Below are 21943 nucleotides of genomic sequence, written 5' to 3'. Positions count from 1 at the left end.
CCTGGGTGGAGGTTACGGAGCTTATTTAAGACAAAAATTTGTTAAAATGCACATAATGGTGGGGCGCCTGGGTGACTCAGTGGGTTAAAGCCTCTGCCTTCGGCTCGGGTCATGATCCCAGGGTCCTGGGATTGAGCCCCGCATCGGGCTCTCTGCTTGGCGGGGAGCCTGCTTCTCCGTCTCTCTCTGCCTGCCTCTCTGCCTACTTGTGATCTCTGTCAAATAAATAAATAAAATCTTAAAAAAAAAAAAGTTTGTCCACAGACTGGGGAGTCAGGATAGAGATCCTCTACCCTGAGCCAGCCCAAGGGCATTCTAAGGATCAGGTTCAATCCTGGACATTGCAGGAGAACGCTGATGAATATCATCCTGTCACTAGCTGTCTGGGTGCATTTGGGTAAGCAATTCGGATGTTCTGAAATCGTAACTATGTGGTGATGGAAAGGTTAACTAAACTTATTGTGGTAATCATTTCACAATTCACATGTAAAATACATCACTTTGTTGTACACCTTAAATAAACTTATATGATCGTACATGTCAATTACATCCCAATAAATCTGGGAAGAAATAGGGACACCTGGGTGGCTCAGTGGCTTAAGCCGCTGCCTTCGGCTCAGGTCATGATCCCAGGGTTCTGGGATCGAGTCCCACATCGGGCTCCTTGCTCGGCGGGGAGCCTGTTTCTCCCTCTGCCTCTGCCTGCCTCTCTGTCTGCCTGTGCTCACTCGCTCTCTCTCCCTCTGTCTCTGACAAATAAATAAGTAAAATTTAAAAAAAAAGTTTATTAAAAAAAAATCTGGGAAGAAATATTAGGAGCCTCATTTGTAAAGGAAAAGGGACAACAGCTGTGCCTTTTGCATAGCAGTGGGAGCAGGAACTAGTAAAATCGTAAGCAAAAGTCTTCTTCTCTGCACCTGAGCCAAGACAGGCTCTATAATGGTAACTGCTAGAAAGAATCAGAATAGTGAGGACTACAGAAGCTCAGGCTCCTGAGAAAAGAAACACCTGCTTTTGTGGGGGAGGAAAACAGAACTTGAAGGGTAGCAACAGAGGCAGGGAATGAGAACCTGTGGCTGGAAGTTAGAGCAGCAGTAGGAAGAACTTTCTAACAATTCCTGTTATCCATCCACAGAACAGGCTGAGGAATTCTGACCTTCTCATACGTGGAAGTCTTCTGGGGGTGCTCGAAGGTCATTGTCACTGAGAGGTGTGGGACGATTTCTAAAGCTTGGTCTCAATCTACTAAATAGATTTCATAACTCACTAATTTCAGTAAAATCACTACATTGATTTCATAACTCTTGTCTCAACCCACAGTTAGGAAAACATTTACAAACTTGCCACTCCCACCTCAGCCCACTCCGTCCTTCCCCTCCTAGGTCCAGATTCTCTGAGAGCCTCTCCACATTTCTATCTTTTTCTATCCCTGCTAGCTCAGGAAAGAACCTCTCTCTCCTCCAACAGTCTGAGGGGCCCCTCCCAAGGCCTTTATTCCCAGGAAGGTCCCCCCAAAGACAGCAGTTTCCAGAAGGTAGTGTCTGTCCTACGTTGTCATTGACCAGAGTCACCAGGAGAGGGCAGAGGGCCAAGCCACCAGGGAAGCCAGGTCTGTGCCTTGCCTGGCCTCTCTCTCCCTCATGCTTGATTCGCAGAGTTGTCGGTTTATTATCTTCTTTGTGTATTCGTTGGTGCTTGAGATAATGTGTATACAACACTTATCACAATGCCAGACACATACAAAGTCTATAAATAATGGGATACACACAGTCATTTAACATGCACCTGTGCTCAAGGTGCCAGAAATACAAAAATCAGACTCGACTTCAGCCTTCAGGGTGCTTGAAATCTGGGCTGATAAAATGAGGACTAAAATAGGGTGTAGGGGCACCTGGGTGGCTCAGTGGGTTAAAGCCTCTGCCTTCCGCTCAGGTCATGGTCTCGGGGTCCTGGGATGGAGCCCCACATCGGGCTCTCTGCTCGGCGGGGGGCCTGCTTCCCCCACTCTCTCTGCCTGCCTACTTGTGATCTCTCTCTCTGTCAAATGAATGAATGAAATCTTAAAAAAAAAAAGTAGGGTGCGCATGGTGGGTGTGTCCAAGAAGAAATAAATTTGTAGGTCTTGTCTGTTAATGGATTAATAATAATAAAGTACGGTGTAAGACGAAAATCAATAGGCCGGGGAGTACGGGGGACACATTAGGGACTCGGAAGACAGAGGGGCCAAGGGCATGTTAAGAAACCACTTCAGAGTTGCCTCCCCACCTCCTCTTGTAACCCTCAGAGATCAGGGAGGAGGGCAGGGAGTAGGTGATCGGGGTGTTATTTTCAACCTCTCCTTGAACTCTGCTTCTCAGTAAGCATCCTGCCTCCTCCATCAGTCTGGAGCCTCTGCCTCCCTTCACAGGACCAGATATGGAACATGGGGGGCCCCGAGCAAAGTGAGAATGTGGGGCTCCTGTTCAAAAATCAAGAATTTAAGCAAAGTGGGCACCTGGGTGGCTCAGTGGTTAAGCCTCTGCCTTCGGCTCAGGTCATGATCTCCTGGTCCTGGGATTAAGCCCAGCATCAGGCTCCCTGCTCAGCGGGGAGTCGGCTTCTCCCTCTCTCTCTGCCTCTCCCCACGCCGCTCGTGCCCAATTCTCTTTCTCTCTCTCTCAAATGAATAAATAAAATCTTTTTAAAAATTTAAGAATAAAATAAAATCTTATTTAAAAAAAAGAATAAATAAAATCTTTAAAAAAATTTTTCAAGGAAAGTGTTACACCAAGCACGGGGCCCTTCTCAGTAGGAGGCCCTATGGGACAGCACAGGTTGAAAGCACCCATAAAACTGGTCTTGTTTCCAGGCCCCAAGCTCAGGTAGGGAATTGGAGTAGGGGCAGGCCAGGGGGGCTTGGACTGATTTTCCTAGAGGCACTGAGATCAGGGTTGGGTAATATCCTCTGCCTATGTCATCAAGATGCTAAGCAGCCTATTCCCCTCCCCACCCCCAACTCCTCCAAGTGCAAGGATAACACCGGGAAGATGGGTGGTGGTGGGGGTTGGGGGGGTGGGAGGTGGGGGTGGAGGGGATAGAGGGTTGGGGGTGCTGGGCTGCCTGATCCACCAAGAAGGATTTCTAGCTGTGGCCAGCCCCGAGTCCTAGGTGCTCAGCCCTGAATTAACCAGACAGCGGTTCCCTTCTTCCCTTCTTTCCTTCTTAAGGCCTGTGGATCCCACCCAGGGACTCTGGTGAGTATGGAGCATGGAAGGAAGGTGACAGAATTTAAAAACGATTCAGCTGTTTGTTTGTTGACCGGGAAATCAAGAGTTCCTTTTCCTGACTTGGCATCGCTTTATTGCTCAGAATCATTAGAATTTTGATGGCCCGGTCTCTGCTTAGCCTCCTCACACCATGACCCTCCCTACTTGGTCCTTTCCATGGCCCATCCTTCTCCACTTAATCCTGAGTCGCTGATGTTCTCCAAGCTCCATCGCTGACCTCTTCCCGTGCTGCCCCACACTGTCATTCTCCTCGGACTCACCGCCTTCCATATTACCAGCTGTCACCTCCAGTGGTTTTCAGCAGGGCCAAAGGGGAGGGAGGAGAAGCCAAGGGGAATCACCTAGAATCATCTGTTGAGAAAGGCCTTCTGATGAGTGACACCACCATTCCTTCAGTCATCCCAGACAGAAACTTGAAGTCATGTGTGACATTTCCTTCCCATCCTGCCAACGTTCAAGCAATCTCTAAGCCCTGAAAATGTTACCTCTTAATTATCTCTCCAACTCATCACCTCCTCTCCATCCTGATTCCACTTCCCCAACTCAGGCCCTGATCACGTCTGAATGTCTGCATCCCGGTGATTCCCTTTTCTCTGGGAACTGCCCTTCTCGGGTGACCTAAAAGTCAGCAGGGAAGGGAATTCCTTCCTCTCTGATCCTGGGAAGCAATTCAGCTTCTGGTCAGATGATCAAGGTCTTAGAGGCCAACCGAAGGACTGGAAGAGACAAGGACATCTGGGGAGAGCTATGTGACTGGTCCCCTTAGGGTGAGTTCAAAGACTGAAAATATTCAAGTGGCATGAACAGGTTTACCAGAAGGCTGCCCCTGCAGAAGAAGTTCTTTTTTTTTTCTTAAAGATTTTATTTATTTATTTGACAGACAGAGATCACAAGTAGGCAGAAAGGCAGGCAGTGGGGGGGAGTGGGAAGCAGGCTCCCTGCTGAGCAGAGAGCCCGATGCAGGGCTCCATCCCAGGACCCTGGGATCGTGACCTGAGCCGAAGGCAGAGGCTTTAACCCACTGAGCCACTCAGGTGCCCCAGCAGAAGTTCTTTTTTTTTTTTTTTTTAAAGATTTTATTTATTTATTTGACAAAGAGAGATCACAAGTAGGCAGAGAGAGAGAGAAGCAGGCTCCCCTCTGAGCAGAGAGCCCGACGCGGGACTCGATCCCAGGACCCTGAGATCATGACCTGAGCCGAAGGCAGCGGCTTAACCCACTGAGCCACCCAGGTGCCCCGCCCCAGCAGAAGTTCTTGATAAAACCTGGACAAGGTGAGCCCTGGGCTGACTGGCAGTCATGAAACAAAGCAACAGAGAGGCAGAAACAGAGGTTCTGCAAGAGCGGAGCAGTCAAGTCTTTCTTGACAGGTCTGTCAGTGAGCCAGTGATGGTGACAACCCTGAGCCCCTCATGCAATCCAGACCTTAAGGACAACCAGCCAGTTCTCTGGTGGCAGGTCAATAGAGGGGACAGAGTCACTGGAGTAGGGACTTACTCAGGAATCAGATTTGTATTCCTTGTCATGTTTCTGTCAGTGCTACTGTCTATACTCATGAAATGTCTTCTAGGTGGCCATGGTGTCCTAGACGTACTAACTCCATGTAGAAGCCCTTCCCTGGGGACACCTGGGTGGCTCAGTCAGTTGAGCGTCTTACTTTGGCTCAGGTCATGGGTCACGATCTCAGGGTCCTGGGATTGGGCCCTGTGTGGTGGTCCCTGCTGAGCATGGGGCTCCCCTCTGAGCACGGGAGTCCCCACTCAGCTGGTCTCTCTGCCCCTCCCCCTTCTTATTCTCTCTCAAATAAATAAAATCTTTTTTAAAGATTTTATGTTTTAAAAAGATTTTATGCATTTTTTATTATTTAAAATTTTTAAATATTTTGTATTTATTATTTTTAAATTTAAAAATTTATTTTTAAAATAAATTTATTTTTTTAAATTTATTTTTCAATCTAATTTATTTGTTTGACAGAGACAGAGACACAAGCAAGGGGAGCAGCAGGCAGAAGGAGAGGGAGAAGCAGGCTCCCTGCTGAGCAGGGAGCTTGGTGTGGGTCTCGATCCCAGGACCCTGAGATCATGACCTGAGCTGAAGGCAGATGCTTAACTGACTGATCCACCCAGATGCCCAAACAAAATCTTTTTTTAAGAAAGAAGCCCTGGGGGAGCCTGGGTGGCTCAGTGGGTTAAAGCCTCTGCCTTCGGCTCAGGTCATGATCCCAGTGCCCTGGGATAGAGCCCTGCATTGGGCTCTCTGCTCAGCGGGAAGCCTGCTTCCTCCTCTCTCTCTGCCTGCCTCTCTGCCTACTTGTGATCTCTGTCTGTCAAATAAATAAATAAAATCTTTAAAAAAAATAAATAAATAAAAAATAAATAAAAAAGAAGCCCTTCCCTGAAAAATAAGTAAGACACTAAGTGGAATGTGGGTCCTAGAACAGAACAATGACGCCTAGTGAAAACATGAGGGAAATCCAAATTGCAGTCTGGACTTGAGTTCCTGGTATCAGCCCAATGTTAACTTCCTCGCCTTACTACAAGGATGTGGTTTTATGAAACATTAACGTTGGGGGAAGCTGGGTGAGGGGGATATGGGAACCCCCTGTCCTAGCTTTGCAACTTCTCTGTAAATCTAAGGCAAGGGGTCAATGCTGATGGGATTTGCTGACCTCACCATGAGACCATCATCTGGGAGCCGCTGGCTTTGCAGGAGGAAGGATTGGCCAGGCCAAGCCCCAGTGGGGTGCTGACTAGGAAACACTTTGCAAAGATGAGGGGCTATTGTCCAAGTGAAGCTGCTGCCCGTGCTTCATAGCGAAACAGGAACAACACATGGCGCTTCTCTTTGTCGGATATGAACCCCCGATCTCTGGTATAGGGGTGAGGCCGGGTGGCTTAGACGACACCTGGGACCTGCTCTCAGCATCATCACTGGGGCCGCTGAATGGCTCCCTCGCAGGGCTGGGCACTCAGGGAGGGAATGCGGCCCCCTGAGGCCATGAAATTCCTTTGGGGCAGAAGCTCTGGTTGCCTTCAGCCATTTGAGGCTCCTTCGGGCACAAGTGAAACAGATGAGGAGTTCAGGGTGTTGGGCTGATGACTCACTTTGAGGCTTAGGGGTCCTGTGACTGTTACCCACCTTGGGGTGGACGGAAAGGGTATTAGAGGAGCCAACAGAACACCCAGCGCATCTCTGGGTGCCGTGCACTGAGAAAAGGCAAGCAGAAGCTGTTCCTGTAAGCAGAGCCCCATCCAGGGTTCAGACCCCTCAGGAATAATGGTTAGAGTCCCCGCAGGGCCAAGGGGTCCCAACAGCGCAATATGACCTGGAGGGAGCAGAACAAGGACTGGGTAAGTGGGAGGAGGAAGAAAGCCATAGCCTCGTGGCCTGTAGCCCACACCTGCTTTTCCTTTTTTTTTTTTTTTTTTTTTAAAGATTTTTATTTATTTGTGAGAGTGAGAGAGAGAGAGAGTGCACGAGGACAAGCAGGCGGAGCAGCAGTGACAGTTCCTGGCTGGGCAAGAAGCCCCATGCAGGACTTGATCCTAGGATCCTGGGATCATGACCTGAGCCGATAAGGCAGACGCTTAACCCACTGAGCCACCCAGGCGTTCCCTGGTTTTCCTTTCTTACAGCTAGCACCATATGGAATGTTTACCCTTCCCTATTTTATTTTTCAAAGATTTTATTTATTTATTTATTTGACAGAGAGAGAGAGAGAGCACAAGCAGAGGGAGCTGCAGGCGGAGAGGGAGAGACAGACTCCGCGCTGAGCAGGGAGCCGGATGAGGGCTTGATTTCAAAACCCTGAGATCAGGACCTGAACTCTAAGCAGAAACTTAAGCGACTGAGTCACCCAGGTGCCCCACCCTTCCGTCTTAAAAAAAAAAATAAGAATTACTGTATTTAAATCTTCTCTTTCTCATTCCTCTTCTTTTCCCCTCTCAAGTATAATAAGATTGGCTGAACCTATTTGAGGTTGCTGAACCTATTTGAGTTGGGGGTCAGGATGGAATTTTTGGGAGGGAGTTGGGAAAGGAGCAGACACTTCCCCGGAGAGCCTGGATTCTGACTAGTGGCCCATGACCTCCCCAGCAGGTTCAGGGCATGCCCTTGGGCGGGGGCCTGCTGAGCTGGGCGAGTTTGCAGCTCTAGGGGGGTCACTGTATTATGTTTAGTTTCACACACTTGCCATCTATCTAGTCATCTCCCAAGCCAGACGCTCATCATCCCTGACAACTCCCCTCTCCCTTACCCGTCACTCAGCGAGTTGTCAACATCTGAAAACTTCATTTCCCAAAGAACTCCTCACCCCACCTCCCCATCCAGACTTAAGATGGCCTCCCCCAAGCTAATGATCATCTCCTTAATTGTCTCTCTGCCTCCATTCTTTCTCCTTTCAATCTCCTCAAAAGCCAGTTTCCTTCTAGAATGCAAACATTGCCAACTGACTCCCAGCAGATGAAGGGGGATGACAGAAGACCCTTGTGTTTATCTCCAACTCCACCTTCTCTAGCAAGGATCTAGATCTGGCCCTCCAAAGATCTAGGTCTCTCCCTGGACAGTCCGCTCTAACCTGGTTGGTGTTTGTATTCAAACCCTGGTTCCTATGTCTTTCCCTTCTCCTCTCTATACCTCTGTTGATATGACCACTTCAACCAGATTTACCACACATCCATCCATTTACAACTTCAGTGTTTAGGATTCGGCTCTGGGTATCACCTCCTTCTAGAGGCCTTTACTGGTTCTCTCTCCCAGGATGCAACTCACCCATCTGGTTGGTCGCCTTCCTCTTCACCCCCCACCCCCGCCGCCGCCCCGTCTTTGCCCTGAAAGCATTGTATCATGTAAGTCCTTCTGACTTGGTTTTTGAATGTAGGTGAGGTTTGGTGGGCTGAGGTCCAGAGCCAACGACCAAGAAAGAACTCTTGAGACGTCTTTGGTGCAAAATGGTGGTTTTATTAAAGCATGGGGACAGGGCCCGTGGGCAGAAAGAGCCGCTGGCCCAGGGTTGTGAGGGGTGGCGGGTTATATACTTGGGAGCTGGGGGTAAGGAAAAAACAAGGTTTTCAGAAGAATTTTTGTGTGCTAGAGAGGACCTACAAGATATGGGAGGCCTTGCCATTGTCAGGTGAATATTGTTTTTCCCTCTAGGAAAGTATTGACAGTAAGACAGTTGGAGTTTCCTTCTGGAAGTTAGGTTTTTGGTAAGAATGCTGCCCCCCTTGGTAAATTGTTAAGACATTTGTAAACCAAGGGAGACTCCTATCTTGCACGGCTGTGATCTCTAAGAAGGTAACTATTTGTTTTTCCTTTCCTTTGCTTTAGAGCGGCGGGATTGTCACACAGATCCCACCTGGGGGAGGGCTGACCGGGGTTACAGGGTGTCAGCTTATGCCCTGTTCTCGGCTTGCCTTCTGTGGTTCCATAAGACTATAATCTCCTTGCTGACAAGGCCCAGGAATCCGTGTCCTCCTTAGCCAGGAGCCAGCCTCCCTCCTGCTCATCAAATCCTGTCCCTTGGCTGCTTCATGCCTGTCACGGCGGGTGGAGAACACAGTTCTTAACTGAGTTCACAGGGGTCCTTTAAGGCTTTGCGCATCTCCCTCTTGGGCCTCCGTGTGTCCCGTTCCTCCCCACGGCCCACTGGCCTGCAACAGTTCCCTTGGACCTTGCCCATGGCCCTGGGTGTCTGTCTGCCGTGTGGCCCACGCCACTGATGGTCCTTTCTGCGCAGAAGCGCTTACTGACCTCCCTGCCAGCTCTGTTCCCGCTGTGTTAGCGCTGGTACTCTGCCCTGCCCAGTGCCCAGCATGGAACAGACACCCCACAACATTAAATAGAGTGTGACCTCATGACGTCACAAACTCTTTTCGTCCTCAGCCCACTGGGGCGATCTAAGTGACTAGGAGGAGGACCACAGGGTCAGACATAAGATGGGGAAGAAGGGCCTCCCCTACTCTGGCCCTCCACGCAAACGGCTATGAATAGGAATGCTGCTTCCTAGGAAGAGAGTGGAGGGAAAGACGGGAGGGCCGTAGGGAGGGGTCAAGGTCTCCAAGGATGCTGTCTGGTGTCCCAGGGCGTGGCAGGCTCTTCGGACCCCACCATGGAATGTGCCACGGCTGCTGAGCCAGAGCAGCGGTCAAGGGCCTCCAAGGGGAGCCCGCAGTGACCCAGGGGTGGTGGTGAAGAGCTAAGGGCAGGAGTGGGGAACGGCTCCCCAGTGCACGGGCTGGGGGTCTCCTCCTGATGTGGCCGAGAGAGGGTGAAGAGTGTCCCCCCGCCCCTGGAGCCCTGGGTTCCTGGGGAAGAGTGGGGTTGAGGAGGGACAGACGGTCGGGGTGGGGGGCCTCCAGAGCCCTCAGCTTAAGGTGCAGCCGCCTTTCTCCTTGAAGGGATTCTTGTCCTCAGGGATGCCTTTGAGGAGAGGGTCGTTTCCTGCTTCAGCCTCCACGTAATCCTTGATTTCCTTTCCCGTCTTGGAAATCTGTGAGAAAACAAAGGTTCCAGCCCAGTTCATCTGTGGGCATCCACGATTTGCTTGGTGCAAGAAAACAGGTCCTGGACTGGGTGGGGACGGAGGCTGGAGAGGAGAGAGGCAGGCGGTGGGTGGGGAGTGAGGTCTCACCTCCGAGGGGCGCTGGGCTGGGCACGCTGTGGGGCTCGCTCCTGGCACCCCCGCGGGGCTCAACCCCAGCCTCCCTCTGCGGCCTCCCCTGGCCCAGAGGCAAACTTCCCTCTCCTGCCGCTTGTGCTGCTCTCTCCAGCGGCCTCCCTCCGCCTTGGGGTCCCAGCTCTGTGAGGACCCGGATGTGATGGAGAACAGGGTCAGGGAAGGGAAGAGGGGGCTCACCGGGCTCCTTGGGTTCTTGACTTCCTTCCTCAGCTGTTCTACCTCCATCTTCAGGAGCTCCTTCTCGCTGAGCTCCTGGGCCATCCTGCTCCAGAGAGACCAGTCTGATGGGGGAGGCACAGACTCTGCCCTCACAGTAGTCTCTGTCTAGGGATGAAACAGGAATCAGTGTGGAGAAGAAAGAGAAAAGAAGTCTCTTTGAATGAATAAGATTCGGGAAGCCAGGTTATTGTTCCACATAATGGCACAGGTAGAAGTTTTCAGGAAACAGCAGATCCTGTCAAGGGAGAGTGTACCCTAGTGGTTAAGTGAAAGGCTCTGGAGCCATCAGATTCTACTTCTGATCCTGGTTCTGGCCCCTTCCAAGCTGTGAGGCTTAGGCAAGTCACTCAGCCTCCTTGAGTCTTAGTGTCTCTGTCTGTAAAATGTGTATAATAACAGTACCTACTTTGTGTGATTTTTGTGAGTCCTAAGAAAATAATGCATATAAAATATTTTAACCTTCTGTATTCTTATAATGAATAAGAATAATATTATTTTTATTGTTACAGTTACTGATATCATCATCATCATGAGGACAAGGTTATCAGGAAGGCCTGCCGGCTGCCCGATTTTAATAATTCTGAGACTAAATCCCAACCCAGTGCAACTTCAGCCCCTCTCACCTGCCAAGAAAGAGTTTGCACTTCAAGTCACTGGTCCCCGACTCAGGCAAGATGATGTCTGAGCTTCCCAGCTCCTCAGCTTCTGAAAGTCTTCAGATAAAGCAGATGGTTTAAAAGCCAAAATCTCTGATGCCTAAGCTGATCATGGGCTCAAGGTTCTAAGCCCGTCTGCTGGCCTGAGCCTCCAAGTCCTCACTGCCACTGGAGCAGATACCCTGCCCCCTATACCTGCCGCTTGCTCCTTTTGAGACCCCTCTGGCTTCTAGCCAGTTCTCACCCTCAACCCGTGCCTTGTCTCCCAAGCCCTCCCCTCTGCTACCTCTGAGCCTGCGCTAAGACTGTTCTCTGTGAAGCAAGTCCTAGACCAGCTCCTAACTTCCCTCACCCAAGAAGCCCTGGTGTCTCCCACTGGAACCCCGTGATTACATCTTCCAAGCTTCTCCTAGTTCAATCTTTATTCAATAAAAATGGACTCCTCACTTTGGATGCTGGGCCTGTCAACCCTTGGGGCCATGGCCACCTCCAATGGCTGTGTCCATTCTTCTTGGCGTCAACGCCTCCTTCTAAGCCTTGCCCTCACCAACCACCTAACACAGGGCCCATATCCTCATATCTCTCTCCGTCTCCTTCCAGCACCACCGACCGGCTAATAGACACTGAGCTCCTGCTCAGGCTGACCGCTGCCCCATGGCAAGGGGACCCTCCCGAGAAGCAGATGCCTAAAAGATCAATACGGTTGGTAAGGGAACCTCTTTTTGTACTGTCTCTAGGTTCACAGGAGGGGCTCTGGAAGAGGCTGGGAGGAGGCCTGGAGCCCACCCTGACTCCCCCACTCCAGGGTCCAAGTCCCACTCACAACTGGAAGCGCTAAGAATTGAAGAGCCTGGAGGGTCCTAGTCCAGCTGTCCTGTAAAGGCAGGATGGGAGAGCTCAGACCTCTAGAGGCCAGTTTGGTGCTCTGTCCGCCGTTTCCTAAGACTGGCCAGTTAACCTGGAACTTGAACCTGGTGCTTCTCAAAGCCAATTCCTTCCTGTTGTCTAATCCGAAACCCCCACGCTCTGGCTGGGCTTACCTCCATCAGGACAGAGCATGCGCACCGGGGCTTCTCCACGCACAGCCCCTCGGAGGTTTGCTAACGCTTCTCAGGGGACCTCTGGATGTGTGTCTTCCTGGTGTCTGAGCCGATTCCTCTTGCTGCTGCATTGGCTGGTTTCCATTGTTGCTGGGCCACCCTCCAGTCCCCAGCGCCCCTGGTCTCCATATCCTATCCACCCTCCACTCCCCTGGCCCTGGGTGACTCATCCCTGAGCTTCCCAAGGAAGCCCCCACCCTCTGCCCTTTCCTCCCCTTCCATGAGTGGAAAATCCACCTCCCCCTCCCATCCCAAGCAGGCCAGCCCCCTTCCTCCTGTCTCCCAACCCTTCCCCCGCCCCCAGCCCCCGCCCCACAAAACAGTTTCCTCTCCAGGCCCAGGGAGCAATCACAGCGCCCCGACCTTGGCTTCCTCTGCTGGGAAGGGATTGGGGGACCGGGCCCCCAGAGGGGCCCCTGGCTTCCCCCTTCCTCTGGGCAGGGGGCAGAGAGGCCCGGGCCCAGGGAGCGGAGACTGACTTCCTCTTGTCCCGGAATGAGCCTGCCTGCCCTTTGCAAGCAGGTTTGGGTCTCTCACGGAGAGGAAACCAAAAGCAGTGGGGTGGGGTGGGGGGAGGCCAAGCGACCAATCAAGAGCAGGGTGAGGCACAAAACCGGCAGGCTCCCTGGGGAGGCAGCCAGAGGCGAGGGGCCATGGCGGAGCTGCAGCAGCTGCAGGAGTTCGAGATCCCCACGGGCCGGGAGGCCCTGCGGGGCAACCACAGCTCCCTGCTGCGGGTCGCAGACTACTGCGTGGACAACTATGTGCAGGTAGGCCAAGCGGCCCCCGCCGTGACACCCTGGCCCCTTGGGAGCCCACCTCCCAGGCAGGACCATGGGAGCCATCCTGACAGGTGCTCATTCTGGGACCGTCTGGGAAATCCTTCACGCCAGGACTTGGCTTCATTCCGGTCCCCACAGACTTCGGCCCCGACCCCATGCTACCGAGCCCCATCATGCCCCTTCCCTCTCCCAGAGCCTCAGAGACACCCAGGCACGCAGCGCTGTTCCATCCTGTTAGCGGGCCTCATACTACCTGCATCTCCTTCCTGGGTCCCGCTCGGGTGCAGAGACCCCTGATTTGTCTTACACAAATGCTGGCCTCATCCTTCCATTTGCAGGCTGACTCGAGGTGAGACTTGCGAACTTCCCAAACAATGTCACAAACTGGAGAGGGACCAGGGAGAGAATTGTTTCCCTGACCTTTGCGCGACAGTGGAGAGACATCAGACGAGGCTGGGTCTGGCACAGAGGCAGGGGGATGGACTACATGACTGCTGAGAGCAGTCCACCAGCAAACGATGGCAACCATGGCATTTTAGAACCGTCTTCTAATTTTTTTTTTAAGGTTTTATTTGTTTGAGGGAGAGAAAGTAAGTGAGCGCAAGCGGGAAGGAGGGGCAGGGGGAGAGGGAGAAGCAGACTCCCCGCTGAGCAGGGAGCCCCATGCGGACTCCATCCAGGAACCTGGGATTGGGGAGCCTGGGATTGGGATTGTGATACGGGCTGAAGGCAGATGCTCAACTGAACGAGCCACCCAGGCGCCCAGAACAGTCTCCCAAGTTGTATAGTTGTTCTAGGACCATGAACACGATTTCTGAAACAAGGAAAGAGGGGAAAGGGAAACATAGCAATGATTGAGCACCTCTGTTTTTTCATTAATCCTCATAAGCGCCTTATGAGGACAAGTATTATTATTCCTCGTTTGTAGATGAAGAACCCGCAGCGCGGGGAGGCCAGATGACTCGTCCAAGGTCACACGGCTTAGCCTTGGCAGAGCTGCTGCTGACTTCTTCTTTTTTTTTTTTTTTAAATGCTGGCTAAGTCAGCCATTCTAGATTTTTTTGGGTAAGATTATTTATTTATGTATTTGACACAGAGAGAGAGATCACAAGTAGGCAGAGAGATAGGGGGAAGCAGGCCCCCTGCTGAGCAGAGAGCCCCATACAGGGTTTGATCCCAGGACCCTGAGATCATAACCTGAGCCTAAGGCAGAGCTTAACCCACTGAGGCACCCAGGTGCCCCAGCCTGCTGACTTCTGGAGCTAGGCTCTCTCCTCTCCACCTTTCTCCTTCCCTGATATGCCTTAGGATTTAAGGACAGTTTCTTTGCACCGGCATGCCCAGGGACCTCCTGCCTCAGTAAGAGCATTGAAAAAAATAATGAAAGTAGCAAGTGCTTCTGGGAAAATGACAGATGAAAGAAAGTCAGTGATGATACCAGTGAGAATGTTCTGCCCCCTTCCTTTGGGCAGGCATGTTGCCCAGATGGCCTCTTGTAGTGTTCCCCCGAGTCCTGAGAGGGGAGAACCACTCCCACTCCACAGCCAGGGTGCTGAAGTTCACCCAGACCCCCTCCCTTTCCCAACGTCTCTGAGCTGGTGGTGGAATTGGAATTCGAACCCAGAACTCTGACTCTGGAGCCCAGCCCCAAACCTCTAGTTAAATAACTGCTGTTGGTGTAGATGTTGAGTGACCCGCTCGTGGATGAGATGGACCTGGCTTGTAAGCCTGCCGGGTTCTCAGGGCGCTGCAAAGCAGGCTTCTCCTACGGACAAGGAGAGAAGCGGTTCTGTGCACGCAGGATTTGGGGTCCCAAAGACCTGAGTCCGGTTGCCAGCTCGGCCTCCTAGCAACTACAGGACCCATGGCAAGGAGGGTCACCTCACCTCTGATGCTTACACCTTCTCAGGGGCGTCACGTGGGTTAAACTCAAGAAGGTGTTAAAGCACTTAACCCAGTGCCTGTCCCTTAGGAGGGGCGGGATGCATGGAAACTATTACCATTACTGCCATCATCATCATCATCATCACCATCATCATCTTCCGTCGGAAGGATGAAAGGCACATAGAGATAATGAAAGTCAATTCTAGCGAGGCGAGGCAGCCCTTGCAAAAACACACAGGTCAGAGTGCCCGGGCTCCTGCTTCCTTCATGTGGAACGCTAACTAATTGACCTTAGTTACCTTTCCCGGCCTCTCTGAGGATCCCCGTCTGGAGAGCAAATGCCTACAAAGGGTTTGGATGACTTCTCAGCACCACCCTTAAACAAGGCCTGGTTCCCACGCCCTCCGTCTCTCCCCTACCCCCTCCTTCCACCCCAACCAGGTGTCAGGAAACCCATGGGGAATGGGGGAGGGCAGGCTGGGGTTCACAGAGTTCACAGTCAGAGTCCATTGAGTTTACAGACAAGGTAATTTGCATGGCAAATAAGCAGGGAGCCATGACAATGGATCTCACACCTTTGTATCTCCGGACCTAACCCCGGGCCAAGCCCCAAACCAGGGGTCAGTAGGTACCCACCCAGCTCCAGCCTCCCATAGCTGGGCCCAAGCAGACATGCAGATATTTTCCTGTCTGGGCTGACAGCTCCACATGGCAGGCCAAACAGGGGACAGTGATGGTGAGGTGAGCTGGGAAATCTGGGTGCAGACCAAAGGAGGAGTGAGTGGTCACTAGCCTGTTCTGGGCCTTTGTGTCCTCGCCTACTAAAGAAAGATCTTGAGCTAGAACAAGACATGCTCTCCTTTCTGGTTTAAACATCCTGGGTTGATTTCTTTGCCTTTTCAAGGCTCTTGGTTACATATGCTGATGAGATGTAAATCACATGCAAATGAGCATCCAGGTGTTGGAGCAGAAAGGCAAGGAAGGGCTGCCCAGAAGGTTCTGGGCCTGCCCTTTGACTCCAGCCTGGCTCAGGCTCCTTCGGAGGCACCCTGCCCTGAGAGGTTCCAAGTCTGCTCTCTGTAGGATAGCTCTTGGGGAGAATTCAGGGGCCTTTCACAAGGAGAACATGTGGTGCAGCCCTGCCTGTCCATGTGTGGGATTGGCCCAGACTTGCTCTGGACTCACCCCTATACCCCCTAGAGAAGGCTATAGGCTAAAAGGCAGCACCTCCATGATCCGACCTGAGATGAGGAAGCTGCCTGGGGAACCAAATGACCAGAGGAGCTTTGCTCTAGCCCCATGGTTTCATCTGGAACTGAAAAAACAAAAACCAAAACACACACAAAAAACTTCTTCTGTCTTCAGCCATTCCCTGCCCACCCTTCCACCACTGACTGCCAGTGTGACTCTGGCCAGCATCTGGCACAGTGCCTGGTGTACAGTAAGGAGATGCCCAGCAAGTGTGTGGGTTCATATTCAATTAATTAATTAACTCACAAATGCATATTTATTAAATATTGTCTGTGTTTTGGGCACTCTTTCAGGGTAGGATACAGGGTAAGATAGGTTCTCTGCCCTCCCAGTGCTTACATGTTAGTCTGTGGGGAGAAATAGATAATGAAGTAAATAGATAATTTCCGATAGGTAGTGCTAAGTTCTATGAGGAAAAGAGAACAGGGTAAACATGGTAGAGAGTCAATACAGAAGAAGACTAGGAGAATCTTAGGGTGGTGATGAAATGTGTCTCTGAGGAGCTGAGACTTAATAATAAGGTTTCTAGAAAGAAGTACAGCAAGTGCAAGGTCCTGAGGTAGAAACAATCTTAGCTTGATCCGACAACAGGAATCTAATGGCCACAGTGCCTGGAGGGGAATGAGAGGGAGTGGTAGAGGAGAGTCAGCCCTGTGGAGCCCTATATAGGTCATGGCTGGAAGTCTGGATTATATTCTCAGCGTATTGGGAAGCTACTGGAAGGAATGAATGAAGTCACTCTTCTCTGGGCCTCAATTTCCTAATCTGGTAAAATGGACTAGACCATTGGTTCCTAAACACTGCTCTGCAGACTGGAGAAAGACAGGAGCACAAGAGTCCTCTGGGGGGCTTTTAAAGGCATAGATTCATCGACCTCACTCCCCAGGGGATTCTGGTTAGAGGGGGGATAGGGAGGATAGGGGGGCTGCCATCGATTGGTTGGTTTTTAAGTTTGAAAGTACGCGTTCCTCTTTCCTTTCTATTATTCACCCTTTATTCCCAAAGGTCCGCTGGAGGTAGTGGGGTCAATCTGCAGCTTGAGTCTTGGAGGAGGGAGATCTTTCCCTCTGGCACCCCCATTCCTCAGGGTAACAGATTTGCCCTCCTAATGTTCCCAGGTCCCTCTCAGGGAAACCACGTCAAACATCCGGAGTTAGCGCTTTCTCCCAGTTCAGCCCCCACGCTCTCCCTCTCCCATCCTACCCACCCAGCCAGCGATCTAGTGAGCCGGACTGGCCTCCCACCAGAGCTGTGTGTATTTCAGGCCACAGACAAGCGGAAAGCGCTGGAGGAGACCATGGCCTTTACCACCCAGGCACTGGCCAGTGTGGCCTACCAAGTCGGCAGTCTGGCGGGACACACTCTGCGGATGCTGGACCTGCAGGCGGCCTCGCTGCGGCAGGTGGAAGCCCGTGTGAACACGCTGGGCCAGGTGAGGGCTGGAAGAGGGCTTCTTGACCTGGCCGCCCGTCCTTCGGATCCTCTCGGTCGTGTTCTCGGGCAAAAAGTTCTTTCCTGCCTTCCTCCAAATGCTTGCACTTCCCAAGGGTTTTGAGCCTCCTTATCTCAGTGGTATGTCCCTGTGCTGAGCCCTGCTGCCCTACCAGACTAGGAACTCCTTGAAGGCAGTCCTTTTCCTTTCTGACTTCCATCTGAATTCTATCCTGCCTGATACAGTAGAATTTAACAACCGCGGAGGCTGCTAGAACAGGAAAGAGGCAAATGGATCTTGTTCCCCGCTAAACACAGGCAGTGACTTAATCAGTGTCCTCGTCCCAGAGCGTGTGTGTGTGTGTGCCTGGAAAGGTCATCTTCAGCCCTGAAGGCACCGCGCCATGCCCCCCACCCCGCTCGCTCCCCACCCATCTAGCGCACGCACACGCCCTTGTCCTTCCTTCCTGGATCCTTGGCTGAGGACTTGCCCCATCAACCACGTGCACACGTCCCCATCCCAGGGGCCTGGCCCACACATCCCTGGCGTGTTCACTGTGGGCGGGGCCTTTTCCTCTGCCCCAGCAGACCGGGAGTTCCCACCCTCTCCGTGTTGCGAGTCTCCCCACGTGACATTCCAAGAGATGGTGAATTCACAGCTTTGTCCCTGCCAGAGAGACAGGCTCTCTGGCCACCAGGCTCTGCCACCCTCCACGTTATCCACCTCCACTTCAGAGCCAACCCGGCAGCCCCGGCAGCCCCAGGGAGCTGTGTTTTCTCTTTTCCTCTGGTTCCTGCTCAGCTAATAATAACCCTCATTCTCTTCCACGAGGAAGTTGCTCCAGAGTGGCCCCATCCTCCCCTGGCAATTCTTTTCCCAAACGCCAAGTGACCCCGGGGACAGCATTTACTCTTTCTCTGGACCTCACAGCCTCCCCTGGCCCCTAATCTCCCATCCCAAAGTCTCTATCCTCTTCCTCTGGTCAGAGGAAGGGCGCGGTACAGAGCCTGGCCCACTGTTGCCTCAAACCCTGTCGTGGCAGATGGTGAACATGCACATGGAGAAGGTGGCCCGAAGGGAGATCGGCACTTTGGCCACGGTCCAGCGGCTGCCCCCTGGCCAGAAAGTCATTGCCCCCGACAGCCTCCCACCCCTCACGCCCTACTACAGGAGACCCCTCAACTTTGGCTGCCTGGATGATATTGGTCATGGGATCAAGGTAGGGAGAGGGGCCCTCCTCCTTCCCACAACCCACCTTTGTCTCCTTTTCAAGGCTCCTTTCATGCCAGGTCCCCAGTTCTCTTCCCCATCTATATCCCTGTGTGTCCCAACCTGCCGCCCTCATCTTTCCTGACTCCCCTGAAGCCATCACCCTAAGCGGACCCCTTCTCTCCAAGCCTCCCTCCTTGAAGCTCCTTCCTGACCCTTCCCCCCTCCACAGCCGGCCTTGACCATAGTCCTCGGGTGATCTGCTGAGGGTGCATCTGAGCAGCCCCTTCCGTGGGGGCTGGGTGCATGTGAAGGGGAAGAGGGGGGAGGAGCGATGTCAGGGTGTGCATGAGAATGGCTCCCCAGCCGCAGAAGGGCAACTTCCTCTGTCTGGAGGTTTGAGGTCACCGCACTGAGCGCTCACCCGCCCCCCCCCAGCTGCCTGCTGTTGTGTGGGAACAGATGGGGGTGCAGCCACTCAAAGGGGGCCTGGTGAGGACAGGGGAGCAAGACACTGCCATTTCCTTCTCCCTGAGAGGTGGGAGAGGACACTCCCCCAACCCCATTTCCTCAGTTCCCCCTTGCCAACTTTCCAGATTAGATTAAAGCTCCCCTGGGTCTAACTGATCCCTGGAAACCCTTCCTGTCCGGCAACATCCATCCCCTCCTTCAGGCACCACTAAGTTCTCATTCTCCAGCTTCTATTCTTTATGACTCTGCTGGGGTCCCTCTTGTCTTGTGCCCAGTGGAGGTTAGCGTAGGACAGCATTCCCCATGTGCCCCACGCTGGGGGCACCCCACCAGTTACAGACGAGCTCCCTTGCCTGTGGGCTTGGCCTGGCTATTTGCGCATTTGGAAAGCTCTGGCCCTCTCTGTCCAGAGCCGGTTCTGCAGGCCCATCAAAATGGCAGGTGGGGAAAAAAAATAAATGGCAGGTGGGCTCTTTCTAAGTGTGATGGTCCTCTCCCCCATCCCCCCCATCCCCCCACCTCCTCAGCCCCGTGTTGGGGTTGGGGTCTATCCTAGAATTAGAGATCACCAGGCTGGCCATGGAGATGCTTTGGGGACGAGGTGCGGCTGCTAGGCCATGCAGAGGAAGTGGCCCTCAGACCGTGTCTGCTTCAGGTTTCCGCAGCGCCTGCGGCTGGGGGACCAGAGGCTCCGGGGCCTGGCGGCAGCCAGAGAGGGAGACTGTGGGGTGGGGTGGAAGAGGGGGCTGGGGAGTGGAAGTGGGAACTTGCTGTCCCTGCTCTCTTCCTCCCAGTTCTCCGCCGCCCCTCCCGCCCCTCCCTTGTTTCCTTTGTGGGACCACGGGGGCTACCCGGGGGAGCGGGGTAGGGGGGAGTCATAGACGTCAGCCTAGCCCCCTGCTCCGCTGCAGGATCTGACCACGCAGCTGTCGCGGACCGGGACCCTCTCGCGAAAGAGCATCAAGGCGCCTGCCACGCCGGCCTCCGCCACCCTGGGGTGAGACCTCAAGATCCTGAAACTTTCCTCCCCCCACTCTCAACGCAGAGAAGCCAAACTTCCTCCTCCCCGCACCTGACCCCTGCTCTACGAAGCCTTCTTTCCCCCAAATGACGACACCCCCGCGCCTTTCCTCCCCTTCCTCCTCAGGAGGCCACCCCGGATTCCCGAGCCGGTGCTGCTCCCCGTGGTGCCCGAGGGCAAACTCTCCGCCGCTTCCTCTGCCTCTTCCCTGGCCTCGGCAAGGTGAGCCCTAAGAGTCCAAGTTGGGGGGAAGTGATGAGGGGGCCTCCTGCCAGTTGTCAGGGTGACTGCTAGGGTAGGGAGAACTCTCATCACAAGCCTGGGGCGCACGACTGAGGGGGCGGGGCCTGTGGGGGGGATGCTGAGTTAGGGAAGGTGTCCCCAACCTAGCCGAGCCCCGCTTTCTCTGGTCTTCAGCAGCGGCGAAGGCGTCGGTGGGGTCTCCACGACCAAGGGGCAGGCAGCACCCCCACCCCCACCTCTCCCCAGCCCCCCGGCCCCACCCCCTCCACCGGCCTCTGAGGTCTTCCTGCCGCCCCCTCTGCTGGAGGAAGTGTCCCTGCCCTTGCCCGGTAAGGAGCTCCGCCCTCTCCTGGCTCTATCGCGGGGTCTCTTCTCACCTCCCTCTCCCTCCCATCGGTCCGCCTCGTCCCAGGTAGGGGTTAACCGGAGAGGAAGGGGCCAAAGTGGGCTAACAACTTAGCGCCTGCTTTCTGCCAGGTTCTGTGTTCAAGCTTCTCATCCATTTTCGCACTTGAACTTTAACAACCCTAAGAGGATCTTCACACACTGATTTAACAGCCGGAAGCAGAGGCTGGCAGGTTCAATTGACTTGCCAGAGGGTCACCCAGCTAAGTGGCAGTGCCTCACTAGCCCACATTGCTCAACATTTGTGTGTTTGCTGAGAAGTTCTAGAAGCATCGTGGTGGAGGTCAGGATGGGCGGGGGCTGGAGAAAGATTACAGAAAATCGGTAGATGCCGGAGCCCCGACTGAACAGCAAAGTTTCGGGGGGGGGCCATTGGAGGGGGTCCCCTGTGCCACATCTGCAGGCTCTCCCTTTTCCCTCCCAGCACCAGAGTTGCCTCCGCCCCTGGATCTGCCCCCTCCTCCGCCCCCGGATCTAGATGAATTGGGGCTGCCACCTCTGCCCCCACCAGACTTCGGCCCTGAAGAGCCTAGCTGGGTTCCTGCTTCCTACCTGGAGAAAGGTAGCTGACTCCTGGGACTAGGGATACCCCCCCCCGCTTCTACTCTAGAACCTGCAAAGGTATGAACCTGTTACACACACACCTATTTTCTGATGAACTGACCAAATATTCATCCAGGAGTGGTGAATCAAGCTGGAAAGACAGGCAGCTGACCTGGCAGAGTATTACTAAACCCAACTGGAGAGGGGGTCCTAAGAGCTTTGGAACCCCACTCCCTGCAGCCGGGATTCCCCTTAGATGTTTCCCAGCATCCCCATGGTAGGGTGGGAGGCATATCTCATGGAAACCCTTCCTCCCACCCCGCAGTGGTGACACTGTACCCATACACCCGCCAGAAGGACAACGAGCTCTCCTTCACTGAGGGGACCATCATCTGCATCACACGCCGCTACTCCGATGGCTGGTGTGAGGGCATCAGCTCGGAGGGGACTGGATTCTTCCCAGGAAACTACGTACAGCCCAGCTGCTGACAGCCTGCGGCTCTCTGAGCTCCCGACCCAGGCACGGCCCTCATCGAGCCTCTGGAGCTCCAGTACAAAGCCAGTTCCATGGTCAAGGCTGGACTAGGTGTGCCCACCTCTTGGCCTGGGAGCTGGGTCTGTCCCTTCCCCTCATTTTGGTGGGAAGGGGGCTCTGGGGAGAGGATGTACCCAAAGGCCTGCTGTGGACGGGAAAGAACTGGAAGCCAAAGAGTTTGGTGATCTTGTCCACAGAGGATCCCCCCTCTCCAGTCCATGCAGGATCGGGTCTCCAGCTGCAAATG

At 53.4% G+C, this 21943-nt stretch overlaps 2 protein-coding genes across 5 annotated transcripts; one reads left to right on the top strand and one right to left on the bottom strand.

The window, feature by feature from the left end:
- Nucleotides 1-8218: 8218 nt before the first annotated feature.
- GNGT2 (G protein subunit gamma transducin 2) lies at nt 8219-12406 on the bottom strand. 4 transcript variants are annotated; one of them, XM_044248759.1, is made up of 5 exons: nt 12284-12406; nt 11861-11985; nt 10788-10877; nt 10123-10269; nt 8219-9756 (listed from the first exon to the last, which is right to left on the bottom strand). In XM_044248759.1, exons 4-5 carry the CDS (start codon nt 10204-10206, stop codon nt 9631-9633), a joined length of 210 nt encoding a protein of 69 aa, XP_044104694.1. In that variant the 5' UTR covers nt 10207-10269; nt 10788-10877; nt 11861-11985; nt 12284-12406; the 3' UTR covers nt 8219-9630. The 4 variants fall into 4 exon arrangements, with proteins under 4 accessions (XP_044104694.1, XP_044104693.1, XP_044104695.1 ...); XM_044248758.1 differs by having other exon boundaries at nt 11861-12406; XM_044248760.1 differs by having other exon boundaries at nt 10123-10265; nt 11861-12406.
- A 140-nt stretch (nt 12407-12546) lies between these two features.
- Nucleotides 12547-21833, top strand: ABI3 (ABI family member 3). The gene is made up of 8 exons (XM_044248743.1): nt 12547-12690; nt 17102-17269; nt 18312-18488; nt 19861-19946; nt 20097-20192; nt 20388-20542; nt 21043-21180; nt 21487-21833. Exons 1-8 carry the CDS (start codon nt 12574-12576, stop codon nt 21648-21650), a joined length of 1101 nt encoding a protein of 366 aa, XP_044104678.1. The 5' UTR covers nt 12547-12573; the 3' UTR covers nt 21651-21833.
- The last annotated feature ends 110 nt before the right edge of the window (nt 21834-21943 follow it).

The sequence above is a fragment of the Neovison vison genome, chromosome 5 (genome assembly GCF_020171115.1).
Source record: "Neovison vison isolate M4711 chromosome 5, ASM_NN_V1, whole genome shotgun sequence".
NCBI lineage: Eukaryota > Metazoa > Chordata > Mammalia > Carnivora > Mustelidae > Neogale > Neogale vison.
Note: the sequence above shows the minus strand (reverse complement) of the source record. Positions and strands in the feature narration are given on the sequence as shown.